The sequence below is a fragment of the Mus caroli genome, unplaced genomic scaffold (assembly GCF_978045245.1).
Source record: "Mus caroli unplaced genomic scaffold, Mus_caroli_1 scaffold_20, whole genome shotgun sequence".
NCBI lineage: Eukaryota > Metazoa > Chordata > Mammalia > Rodentia > Muridae > Mus > Mus caroli.
Genome location: NW_028227275.1, coordinates 17,215,622 through 17,229,022, shown reverse-complemented (window position 1 = coordinate 17,229,022; position 13,401 = coordinate 17,215,622). Strand labels below are relative to the sequence as shown.

The following is a 13,401-nucleotide window of genomic DNA, read 5'->3' as shown; positions in this document are numbered from 1 at the left end:
CCTTTCTCTGCCTCTGCTACCCTCTTAACTCCCCTCCCCGTGCCCTAAATAAACTCTATTCTATACTATAATGGTGTGTGTCTGGTCCCTCAGGGGGAGGGGATGCCTTGGCAATGGGCCCACTGAGGCACCCCCTTCCCCAACACTGTGACAGAACATATTCTTATAGCTCTTTCTCTTTTTATGATCACAACACCCTTCCCCTGCCAAAAAAAGGCAGGTCGTGGAAGCACATGCCTGAAATCCCAGCTGGGAAGTGGAGGCAGGAAGAGTTTAGGCCAGCCTGTCTCAGAAACAAAACAAAAAGAGAAAAAGAAGCTGCAGATAGAGGTTAGCAGTAGAGCTCTCACCCAGTACCATGCTGGGCTTGATGGGAGAGTTGGGGGCACAAACTTGGTTTGGTCTAGTATCTGTGCTTTCCGAGTTTATTCTTCGTTCCTCGTAATGTTGCCTATAGAATAAAGTATATACAGTTGATAACTTATGATTTTAATTCTGAAAGTTGCTACTGAACAAAAAATAAGAGTGGTTTACTAATTCTTCAGAAGTAGGTTTGGGGTGATCTTATACCTGTCTAAATCATGTAGATTAGAAGGTCCTAACATCACTCGTGTCCCATCAAAATAGAACTCCAAATATGGCAAATCCTTGTGCCAATGATTGTGATAGTTAAAAAAAAAAAATGCATGATTTCTGGGGGAAAAAAATACTTACACATTAAGACTCCATTACTGATTTGCCAGTATTAACTTTCAAGTCAGCCGGGTGAGGTGGTGCATGTACTCCTGAGAGGGAGGCAGTGGAAGGAGTGTTAATAAAGTTTGAAGCTAGCCTGGTGTACATAGGGAGTTCTAGGCTGCCCAGTGAGATCCTGTTTTAAAACAACAGAAATAAAACCAGAAGTTCTTCTGACCTTTGCATATAGGTTAATATCTTCTGAGCAAGTAGCACCCAATAAATATTTCTTTATTATTAGGAGTCTCTAGACTCTAGAGCTAATGAACGGAGAGTTTGCCTACCATTCAGCTGACAGGGATGGAATTACCATCCGTAAAAAAACCTTGACACCTGATGATTTAAAAGACAGAAGATAGCCATGTACATAGATGTACAAGACAGCCATGTATGCTCCACACCCGTAGCTAAGACTTGGGAGATTAGAGATGGCAAGTGTGGACTGGACTTGGTTAATAGTGAGACCTTCTACAAACCAAACCCAAAGATAAGAGACAACTCAGCTTCAGAGGCAAGGAGAATGGCAGCCTAATAAGACTGGATGGGAGGACTGTATATCAGTGTAAATGGTGAGTCTGAGTGTTTTTAGACACATAGAGTAGTACTAGTACCTCCTAGGTAGAAACATTACAGTGAGGAAGTTCCTCAACACTTCCCAGTAAGTCTGCACGGCTGGGGACATGACTCGATCAGTAAAGTATATGATTTGTAGGCAGGAGGATCTGAGTCTGGTTCCCCAGAATGCATGTAAAATGCCAGGCATGGTGGAAGCCACCTGTAGTGGCAAAAGCGGGCAGGCAAAGAAAGAAGACCCTGTGACTCACAGTCCACCCAACCTACCTTAATTGATAAGCTACAGGCCACTGACAGACTCTCAAAAAGCAGGGCGATATTCCTGAATAGCCACAGTTGTCCTCTGGCTTCCATACATGTGCGCACACACACAAATAACAAAGGATAAAGAATCTATCCTGTCACTCGTGCTCCTAACCTATCACATGACCCTTTATATTTTCTCAAACCATATTAGCCTATGGTATTAAAATGAGTAGAGATTCAAAATAATTTTAAAATCATTTAATATGCAAAGTGAAAAACTAGAATATAAAAGCATTTCACATTTTTTCAAACAAAATAACATCTTCTAAGTTATTTAACATAAGGCAGAGATCCACAGTCTTTTATCTGAAACCCTTAAGTCTAGATGTTTCAGAATGAGAACTGTTCAGATTTTAGAAAGGTAATTCAGTGCATACGCCACACTACATCAACCTTCAGAGAGCCTGTGGCAGCACATCCCAATAATCAAACACATAAATCAATGAATATTCACACTAAATGGGATAAGCAGATCCAGTGTCAGATCAGAATAGATACCTTGGTTTCAGAACTTGGATTCTGAGACTGTAATTACAGATAAAGGAATGCAGACCCTTTGGAACTTGTATGACAAGACATAAAAGATTGTTTAAACAAGTAACCCATTTGTACAAATGCAAAAACAATACAACCTTCAAATACATTATAAATTAACAGGCATCTTCTCTTTGATATTATTAAATGTACACCTTAAATACATATACATATAGCACACAACACAATTCATTATGGTCAGCTGATATCAAAGGCACAAAAGTCCAACCCCTTACACAGGAGAAGGACTCTATTAAATGTGTGATTAAAGATGGGGTTCATCTAACTCCATGTGATGCCAAGAAGAGCACTTCCTGAGAGCAACACAAGGAGACCGGGCTTAGTCTTCAGGAAGAGCAATTTTACTTGTGAGCAGTCTCTTCCACAGAAAATCCATAGATAAAACTTTACTTCAAATGAACACTGGGTGAATTTTTCATTCCTGTATACTACTAATACCATGTTGGGCCTTCTGCCGAAAATTCAGGCCTTCAGAAGATTATCTTTTTCATCAGCTAAACTAGTTTTCCAATTTTATAAGATAAGCAGGTCACTAATGATCTCCCTCATTAGTTGCGGTGTTAAAAAGAATAATTAATTTCATTAATTTGCTATAAAATCCTATCTGTTCAGAGATCATAATTATTAAAAACAAACAAAACACCAAGCTGCTGTGCTTGTAAAGTCCCTCGTAGTTTCCGATCACAGCCATCTCCTCACAGACTGGTAAGTGAGGAATGGCTTCAGCAAGTAAAGATGACTTTGGAGTAAATGACAAAACAGCTTCGTCGGCTCCAGGACAGTGAACGAGTGTCGAGTCATTCTGCTAACCAACTCCAATCAAGACTCTAAAAGCAGGCATGCAAAGTCACAATTAGCAGTTATCCGAATGTAGAGTTCACTTTTTAAAATTTTTTTAATGTTTGGACATTTTATACTCAAAATTCAAAAAGTTAAAACTACAGAAGTTGGGCTGGTGAGATGGCTCAGTGGGTAAGAGCACCCGACTGCTCTTCTGAAGGTCCAGAGTTCAAATCCCAGCAACCACATGGTGGCTCACAACCATCCGCAACGAGATCTGGCGCCCTCTTCTGGAGTGTCTGAAGATAGCTACAGTGAACTTACATATAATAAATAAATAAATCTTAAAAAAAAAACAAAAAAACTACAGAAGTTAGAGTTTGAATTTAGCTTACTTTATCTTCTGGGAACTCAAAAAGTATTTTAAAGTTATAAAAATCCAAGTCAAATACTCTTAAGTGGAAAGACAAAGAGTTGTATCAAAACTAAATGCAGTGAATTTGCTAAGATTTTAGAGTAGCTTCTCCCAGTTTTAACAAATCAATAGTTCAAAGCAACTAAATCTTGATTTAACCTCTTTTATTATTAGCTTAATTGATCTTATATGCATCAAATACAGTAATTATAGAGCAAAACTATCATCTTACTGAAAAAATGTATTGCTGAAGCAAAGGGGTACACGCATTCACACTGCGAAGGAAGCTTAACCTGACTGTTGACGCTACTGGGGATGCTCACTATCGACACGATGCTACCACACAGGACAGTTAGTTTTGCAGAGTTGACATAACCTAGAATCACCTTGGAGGAGACTGCCAAGGACAGCTGGGATCAGCCTGATTTCCTTAAGTGATGTGCAAGCATCCAGCCTAAAAGTTGGCAGCACCAAGCCGAGGGCTGAGCCCTGTATTATACTATGAAAAGGCGAGCTGAGTACTGCCAGGAATGCAGACGCTCATTCCTCTACACTCCTGACTGACTGTAGCTGTTACATCTACCTACTTCAAGTTCCTGCCTTGACTTCCTCACAATGGTGGTCTGTAGTCTATAATTATAAGCAGAATAAACCTTTCTCCCCTACTTTGCTTTTTGTAAGGCTAATTGATCACAGTAGCAGAAGTTACTCCACACAAAACTTACCATCACACTACTGCTCTGGTCCTCATTTGCTTCACGAATAATAGTACTTAAATGGCCAAGACAGTTCAGATTTTCTTCTATCATTTGTGCTAACGTCTCTCTGATGGATGAAAGAACAAAACCATTTCAAGTTCAGCAAAGGAGCCCCTGGATGTTGCCTCCTTTCTGATCTTCTAAATCAGGATGACCACTTTCTGTGACCAAGCACCCCAGCAAAGCAGCTGCTGCTGTCTTCAGTTTCTTCATCCCTCCCACTCAAGAGACAGCACCCCACTTCACCTAAGCCCCTGCATCTGCCTACTCTGGGAAGTCCACTGTAACTCTAATCAGATTTTCTTTTGAAAGAGGTGGTACTGCTAGCAGCCTCCCACCCTCCCTGCTAACAAGTACCAGATTAGGGGAAGGTCCCTTGGTATTGACAAACGGAATACATTTTTGCTTGTTTGTTTCTGGATTGCTTTCTTTTTCTTTTACATACAGTAAAACACCAGCATGTTCACTTCACACACAACACAGGGGAAAGATTCAAAGTGCAGTCCAGTCTCCAGAGATCCAGGAAAGAAACACTGGTTCGAAACCACAGATAGTAGCAATGAAAACAAGCGAGCCGACCGATGAAAACAGCAGATGAAACCATGAACAAGTATCCCTGGTTTCTTGTATGTGAAGGTGGCCTTGACTCTAGCTTCTCCCTTCATGTTTCCTCTGCCATCATCCTTCACCAACCCTCAGTCCCTCCTTTATCACACTGTAAGCCACATATAACATCCACTGTTAGCTTAAAACTAAGTACTGATTCAGAAAACGTCCTGCTACCAACTTCCTAATCCTTGGTTATGAAGTACCAGAGGTACATTATTATTAAGATCAGCTTTCGTTTATCAGGAAATGTACCTTCTGATAAAGATGTGCTGTTGGAGACAACCACAGACTCAGACTGGAAGTTTCCTAGAGAGCTGAGGATTAGTGTGCACTAAACTTTACTTCCTTCAGTTCTAACAGAGAATCTTCTCAAGCCTGTAGAATCCCACTCTCCACTCTACTTGCTTACATGCTCATACTGGGCCACACAGTTAGTGAGCCCGAGACCTGCCCTGGAACTCGCTTTCTTTACAAGGAAATACCTGGGAGCGCTTGCCTTCCTGCCATGCGCTTGCTCTCTCATAAAGGCAGCAGAGAGCACGTCACTATGTGACCTCCCGAGCAGCCATGTAACATGAGAGCATGTCTGTAAAACTAATCATGGGCAGACCTGTGGGAAGTGCCTGGAGCTGTGGAGGTCTCCATGAGCCGAGAGAAAAGCGACAGTGCACAAGCTAGCAAAGAGCCTCCTGACCACGGCACACCTTACGCTGGGAAAATAACAAACGGACAGACATTCAGCTTTTAGCAGAAGAGGAGGAACTAGAGACAAAATGCAGGGCTGCAAATCTGAGTTCTTACTTGCAAATGATTTAAAGCACTGAAAAATTTTAATTTAAGAAATAGGCCTCACTACTGCATTAAAAGAGAACTTGAGTACCAAAAGTACAAACCACAAAAAGCCTAATTTCTTGTTGAGATAAGTGGTTAGGGAAGGAGTACAGTTTGGGTAAAGGAAATTGATATGTGGGGACAGAAACGGCTTAGAGCCTGGATCGAGCTAACATTTCTTAGGATCACTTACTGAAATTTATTTCCCAAGCATTTACATATATTGTTCAACTAAATTTTCACAGTAATTCTATAAGACATTCTCATTTTAAAGTGAAAATATATGAGCACTAAAAAGCAAAAACAAAAAATTACTCAACACTAAAGAGATAATGAAAACTGAGCCCTGAAGCTGGGCAGTGGTGGTGCACACCTTTAATCCCAGCACTTGGGAGGCAGAGGCAGGTGGATTTCTGAGTTCGAGGCCAGCCTGGTCTACAGAGTGAGTTCCAGGACAGCCAGAACTATACAGAAAAACCCTGTCTTGAAAAACCAAAAAAAAAAAAAAAAAAAAAAAAAACTGAGCCCTGGTCTGAAGGCACCATTAACCACCATGTTTACCACCTCTGTCCTACCCCTTTCCCCTGAAACACAACTGCCTATTGTTACAAAGTAAACCCACCCATCTTGAGGAGTTACCACACATGTCAGAGGATGTTCACGGTCTGCTAATGTAGGGGGCAGCCATGCCGATACTGGAGGGGTTACTGTGCCTTCTAGACTGGATCCTACAAGAGAGCGGGCAGAACTCTGTGTCTGAAGGAAAAAACACATGCACACACACAGTAAGTTGCGGCGTACACCTCTTGATCCACACCATTTAAAAAAAAAAGCTATACTCTTAAGATATATAATTCAATTATTATGTTATAAAAACTGGACTGTTTATGAACAAAACTATTCTCACCTCTATTAAATATACCGTATCTCTGGCCCCTTTTCTTCACTGACTAAAACTGAGTGTTTCTGTCTACACAGACTAAAGTAAAGCTAAATGAATCGAATACCTCTAATCCAGCTTTTGTTTGGGGGAAAGGGACAGCTGAACAAGGCTGACTTGTTAACAAGTCAGATGCATTTACTCCACGTTGGGTTGGGCAACCACAGTGATCCAGAGTAGGGAGGACTGTAAAACGGGGACTGAGCTCGGTATGGTGGCTCACACTTCTAATCGCAGCAACTGGAGGCAGGAAAATTGCTGTGAGGTAGTTTAGCTTCCAGTCTAGGCTAGAGAGAGCTTTTGCCTCAAAAGAAACAAACAAAACCACACATATACCAGCACCACCACCACCACCACCATGTCCACCGGCAGCAGCAGCAGCACTGGAAAGGAGAGTGATAATACAAACATCCTATCTCTGTAATTACTTGGATACTGATCAAGGAACGTGTGAACCCAACATAAAGTATAAATATACGCCGGGCAGTGGTGGCGCACGCCTTTAATCCCAGCACTTGGGAGGCAGAGGCAGGCAGATTTCTGAGTTTGAGGCCAGCCTGGTCTACAGAGTTAGTTCCAGGACAGCCAGAGCTACACAGAGAAACCCTGTCTCGAAAAACAAAAAAACCAACCAAACAAAAAAGTATAACTATTCAAAGGACATACCTTAAAGCAATAAAAAAAGCCTCTGTGGCAGAAAATAACAGTAACTCAGTATTACCTTCACTAATAATTACTTACACAGGCAATTTTAAGGAGGTGCCAAATTTCTTTCTGCCTCTTTCCCTGCATAAACATGACGGTATTGTCAGCTTCTTTGATGTTACTGAGGGCCACTTCCACCTTGGGGAGTAGATCAATAATCTTCTGCTTGCAGGCCAACAACTTGCTGGAAAGATTGAGTCAGTGTCAGGTACTTGTCACAGCTCTCTGTATACTGTCCACCACGCCCAACCCAGAGGAGACAAAGCACAACCAGCACACCAGTGAACGGATGGAGGAGCTAGACACACAGCTCAGAGGTTCAGAGTACTGGCTGCATTTCCAGAGGACCTGGGTTCAATTCCCAGCACCAGTCACATCCATCTGTAAGTCCAGTTCCACATCTTATGCCCCTTTCTGGCCTCACACACATGGGGCAAACATAATACCCATGCATATAAATAAAATAGAAAGTAATGCACATGTTCAGGGCTTACACATCACCATGTTTTATAAGATACTGACAATTATCTTATATTTACCAAAAAGGAGTATTATGATTTTTAAGAAACATAAATATAATGGCATTTAGGAGGAAATAAAGCAATTTTTCTACCTCAGGTGACCAAACAGCTCCTTGAGAACACGGTCCTGACTCTGCACGGTGTGCACAATGATCTTCACCATCTCTGTGCTGTCACTGTACGAGTGATCTAGAAACGACTTCAGTTAGTAGTTTATACAACCTCTCCTTTCCAGAACACATTAATTTCCAAACAGGACGTTCCTTAAAGACGCTCAAAAAGCTGCAAGTAGTCTACACAATTTCTCCTTTTGCTGAAGAACACTGTCCTTGAAGTGTGGCACTGCTGTTGTCTTAGCGAGCTCTCAGAAGCTGTGATTACATAGGTAAGGTGAGGTCCACTAACAGTCTGCCATGAAACAGAGAGGGGTGCAGGAGGCCTTACCCCTCTTCAAGAACCCAAGAGGTTCTCTTGCAGTGAGACAAGAAAGAGGAGAGATTTTCCTCAGAAATGTAGCTCCTGAAGCACCTCTAAGTAATCCTGATGAAATTCAGATTTGCCAAACACGACCAGGACAAAGTCATGACTTGTTTGTCACTGGTGTACTGTCTGGGGTAAATGGACTGCTCACATTGCCCCATGAAAAACTACAACACCATTTAAATTAACACATGGATTTAAAAAAAATTTAAATTAACTATAAATTCTAAGAAGTATAGTTCATTGACAGCTATACATCAAAAAGTAAAGTGACAAGGCTAGGAATAGTTGTCAAAAGCCTTTGCTGCTCTTCCAGAGGACCCAGATTTGTATCCCAGCACTCAAGTCAGGTGGCTCACAAGTGCCTATAATAACATCTCCAGGAGAATCTGATGCCCTCTTCTGGACTCTATGGGTACCCCTACACAAATGAAATACACCCACATGTACAGACATAAATATTTTCTAAAAAGTAAATTTATGCATGGTTGTATGTTTAATTCTTAAGAGACTTATGTTGCCTGTGTTTGAGAGAATAGTCTGGTGGATTTAACCCTTACTAACCCAAATTCCAACACAGATGCAGCCCTTGGCCAAGAGACTAGTTCTCTTAGATGATTAACACTGCTTACTTAGAACAGTGGGTGAGTCAGGCTTTCACTGCCCTAACAGGTTGCTGGGAACTTCATGCTAATCCATCTGTTTACAGCTCAGAAAACTTCCATCTGAAAAAGAGCTGACGTAAACCAAATGTGAAGTACTAATAAAAAGGATCAGTAGACACTGAAGTTCAGCTTTGAGTTTCAAAAGAGATTTGAGAAGGTTGTAGGACTGGAGCTCAGAGGAAGACCAGTGCCTGCCAGGCATACACAGGCTCTGGGTTGGATCCCCGCTACTGCAAGAGGCGGTGGGGGAGAGAAAAGAAAGAAAAACCTCCTCCACAGCTCAGCTTCATGCCCAGAATATCTCTCTCTCTACTCTCTCTCTTCACACACACACACACACACACACACACACACACACACACACACACACTGAACAGACATAAGGTTCAGAACACCCACATGGCCACCTGTAACTCCAGGTCCAGTTATCCAACACCCTCTTCTGGCCTCTGTGGGCACTGCACACATATGGTGCACTGATACACATACAGGTCAAACCACCCACACACAGAAAATAAAAATACAATGTCAATAAAACAAAACACCCAGTGCACGCATGCTGTTTTTTTTAAAAAATATATAAATATTATATAAAGTTGCTATATGTTGCTATATGTCTATAATTTTCAAATCTAAAACTTGAAAACTTTATATAAGTAATATAAAACTTTTAAAATAAAAAATATATTCCAAGCCGGGCAGTGGTGGCGCACGCCTTTAATCCCAGCACTTGGGAGGCAGAGGCAGGCAGATTTCTGAGTTCGAGGCCAGCCTGGTCTACAGAGTGAGTTCCAGGACAGCCAGAGCTACACAGAGAAACCCTGTCTTGAAAAAAAAAAATTAAAAAATATATTCCAGAGCACAGATATCCCTTATTACTTATGTAATTCTTCAAAATAAATACATTTAGTTAAAATAAAGGTGTTTTGCACACATACACACACACACACATATATCACCTTATTGTTTTCAAAGCATTTTCATAAACATGTTCTCAAAATACACTGCCAAAGTATAATGAGTTAGAAGGCTAGGTTCTTACTTGAGTTAGAAGGCTAGGTTTTTACTTGAGTTAGAAGGCTAGGTTCTTGAGTTAGAAGGCTAGGTTCTTACTTGAGTTAGAAGGCTAGGTTCTTACTTGAGTTAGAAGGCTAGGTTCTTACTTGAGTTAGAAGGCTAGGATCTTACTCGAGTTAGAAGGCTAGGTTCTTGAGTTAGAAGGCTAGGTTCTTACTTGAGTTAGAAGGCTAGGTTCTTACTTGAGTTAGAAGGCTAGGTTCTTACTTGTTTTGCACAAAAGGGGAATAGAAATATGGAGATGTACTGGAGATTAGTCAGTAAAATACCCAATTTAGAATTCAAGGCTTCTGGTTTCCAACCTACATTCCTCCCAACAACAGTGCTCTGTATTTGGCAGTGTGCAGTATGAATTGTTCCCTAAGGACATGAGCAGTGACCAGTACTGGTGAAGGCAAGGCTTTTCAGGACAAACTGCTTCTGGAATGGCTTCTCTTCCCATCCCACCCAGAACCCACTATGTTGACTTCTTTCCAAGCTCTCTAGGTTAAGCAGTATTTTTCCTCAACCGTTACACCCTTTTATTGCTCTGTGTGTGTGTGTGTGTGTGTGTGTTGGGGGTGGTGGTGGTGCTATTTCTTCCCTTTTGTTGGGGAGAGAGTACATGCAGAGGCTCAAGGTCACCGTCACGTATCATCCTTGACAGATCTCACCTCACTTGTTGATAGGGTATCTCTCTGAATCTTAAGCTTGCTGTTTCAGCTAGACTGGCTGGCCACTGAGTGCCAGGAACCTATCTGTCCTTGCTGTCCCAGTACTGCGGGGACGACAGGGGTGTGCTGCCATGCGTGTGCTTATGTGAGTGTTGGGAATCTAGACGCGGGTTTTCGTGTTATCGGAGCAAGCACTTTACTCATTGATCCAACGCTAAATTCCCTTTTTTTTTCTTCTCTACTTTCTTTTCACTTCACTTTTAAAACTTTTCTACTTCCATATCCTTATTACTTTCCTCTTCTAATCTTTTAAGTTTTTATAAATTTAAAGCTATTATGCCACAAATGTTGCAAAAAGAATACCAAAACAGGATCATACTATGAAGTTAAAAAACATTCAAATCTACCCACTTTGTTCAGTTAGGGTGTTTCCTAAACCACCTTTCAATACTGTGACTGAAGTGTCTTACCAGTAGGTCTGTGCTTTAGCTGCTTATAGAGATCAATGGCACGCTGTTCCCTACAAAAAAGAAAAACAAACACCTTTCAGTATGTGCAAATAACTTAATGATCAATAATCCACAACTTGAATAAAAAATCATGGCTTGTGATCAGAGAGAAAATCTGAAGTTTCTAATTAGACATTTAGGAAATTAGCCTCAACAGAGGAGTTAGGAGATTATACCTTAGACCAAAAGGGAAGAAAATGGGGAGATCATTTGTAATTTAAATATACATTAAACACAAACACAGAGGCGGTAACAATCCAGAGAGTTATTTCCCAAACTCCCTATGACTAAGAAATAGCTTCCTTTTAAGATATTCTAAGGGCTGGAGACACGGCTCAGAAGGTAAAAGTGCTTGAACCTGAGTTCAATTCCTGGGCCCACCATGGTAGGAGCGGAGACCCATCACCCCACCTTCTGTCCTTTGATCTCTACATGGACAATGTGACGTGTTGCATGTCACCTCTTCCCAACAAAATAAATGAATGTTTTTAAGAAAATCATATCATAGGGATATATTAGAGGTAAGAAAAACCCAGATATAAGTAGGAAGGACAAACAAAATATTATAAAATCAAGACCAACAGCACAGATACATTCTTACAGAGATTCCATCAGGTCTCCCTGGCGTCGTCCATAGGGGCTCTTCTGCAGCTCCATGATCTCAGTGTGCAAAGACATAATTTGATCCTCAAGGTAACCAATGACCCCAACCTAAAATATGACACCAACCAAGACAATGACAGGCTCACTACCACATACAACAAGGTAGCACATAAGCTGTTGTAGCAGTAAAACTGAATGTTTTACTACAACAAGGTAATTTTGTTAAAGCTAATTGTCTATTTAATGAGACAGCTGTATTACATAGCCTTGACTATTCTTGAACCTCTAATTCTCCTGTCTTGCTTTCCTGAGTGCTGGGATTACAGTATAAAGCACACTAGACTGGTCAAAGCTATTTAAATAATAATAATCATCAACTAAAATTTGGAGAAATTCATAGGCTCATATAATGTACTTTGATATTTACTCCCACTATTCCCCCTAACTCCTCTCAGATCTACTCCTCTAGCCTCCCTTGCACCTCTCCCAACTTCATGTCTTTTTTTTTTTAAATAATCCACAGGGTTCAATATGCGATGATCATATATAGACTAAAGAATGTGAGGCCATGCAGTGGTGGCGCACGCCTTTAATCCCAGCACTTGGGAGGCAGAGGCAGGCGGATTTCTGAGTTCGAGGCCAGCCTGGTCTACAGAGTGAGTTCCAGGAGAGCCAGGGCTACACAGAGAAACCCTGTCTCGAAAAACCAAAAAACAAAACAAAACAAAAAAAAGAATGTGAGGCCATACAACAGGACATAGTCAAACTACTAGGGACCACATCCTTAAAGAAAACTGACTCTCCTTCCCATAACTGCTAAGTGCTCCTCAGCCATGGCGGGGGTTTAATATGCTTTTGACAGTCTTTCTTATAAAAACGCCTTATGTAGGTGCAACAGTGACACCTTTAATCCCAGCACTCAGGAGGCATAGGCAAATGTATCTATCTCTGTGAGTCAAAGGTAGCTTGGTCTACATAGTGAGTTCCAGACAAGCTAGGGCTATTCAGTGAGACCTTGTCTCAAAACAAACAAACAAACAAACAAACACACTCCTTTTTCTCCCTTCTAACCATAGCCACCTACTACTAGCATTTGCTTTGGCCTCTGGAGAAGCAAAATAACTAAGTGCCATTCACAAGACAAACTAAGTGGCCACTGAAACCACTGCCATTTTGTGTGAGATCAGCTGCACAATACCAACTGGCCTACTCACATCCTCAGTGTAAGTATGAACTGGCACCGTGGGCAGCGACAGCACAAGGCCATGAACATACAGGAGAAGAAAGCAATGTGCCACCTAGAGAATCATCCCTTAGGAGGTATACGTTCTCTAAACCTATATAGTTTTCAGAATGAAACAGAGTTCTATTGATAATTATGAGAAGATATCAGGTATAAATAGAACTGTCCCATTTAAACTAGATGTGAAGCCATCTTACTTAAACCAGTAAGAAAATTACTAATGATACATCTCATTACTGATTTCCATACATCTCATTACTGATTTCCATAATGTTCACAAGCCTATTAGAAAAGACTGCACCCCTAATATATATATATATATATATATATATATATATATATATATATATATATATACACACACACACACACACACACACACATACATATACACACATATATGGATAGATAGATAGATAGAAAGATATAAAATAAAGGAAACT

General features: G+C 40.9%; 1 protein-coding gene across 2 annotated transcripts in view; it reads right to left on the bottom strand.

The window, feature by feature from the left end:
• Positions 1-1,797: 1,797 nt before the first annotated feature.
• The window catches only part of Chuk (component of inhibitor of nuclear factor kappa B kinase complex), a 33,968-nt gene continuing 22,364 nt past the window's right edge, over positions 1,798-13,401 (bottom strand). The window contains exons 15-21 of one of the 2 annotated variants that reach the window (XM_021151339.2): positions 11,714-11,823; positions 11,074-11,123; positions 7,821-7,917; positions 7,244-7,391; positions 6,185-6,318; positions 4,090-4,189; positions 1,798-2,996 (exon numbers count right to left, since the gene is read on the bottom strand). In XM_021151339.2, the coding sequence (XP_021006998.1) occupies positions 2,967-2,996; positions 4,090-4,189; positions 6,185-6,318; positions 7,244-7,391; positions 7,821-7,917; positions 11,074-11,123; positions 11,714-11,823 (669 nt within the window). In that variant the 3' untranslated portion in view covers positions 1,798-2,966. The remainder of the gene's footprint in view (positions 2,997-4,089; positions 4,190-6,184; positions 6,319-7,243; positions 7,392-7,820; positions 7,918-11,073; positions 11,124-11,713; positions 11,824-13,401) is intronic. The other variant, XM_021151340.2, reaches the window with a different exon arrangement.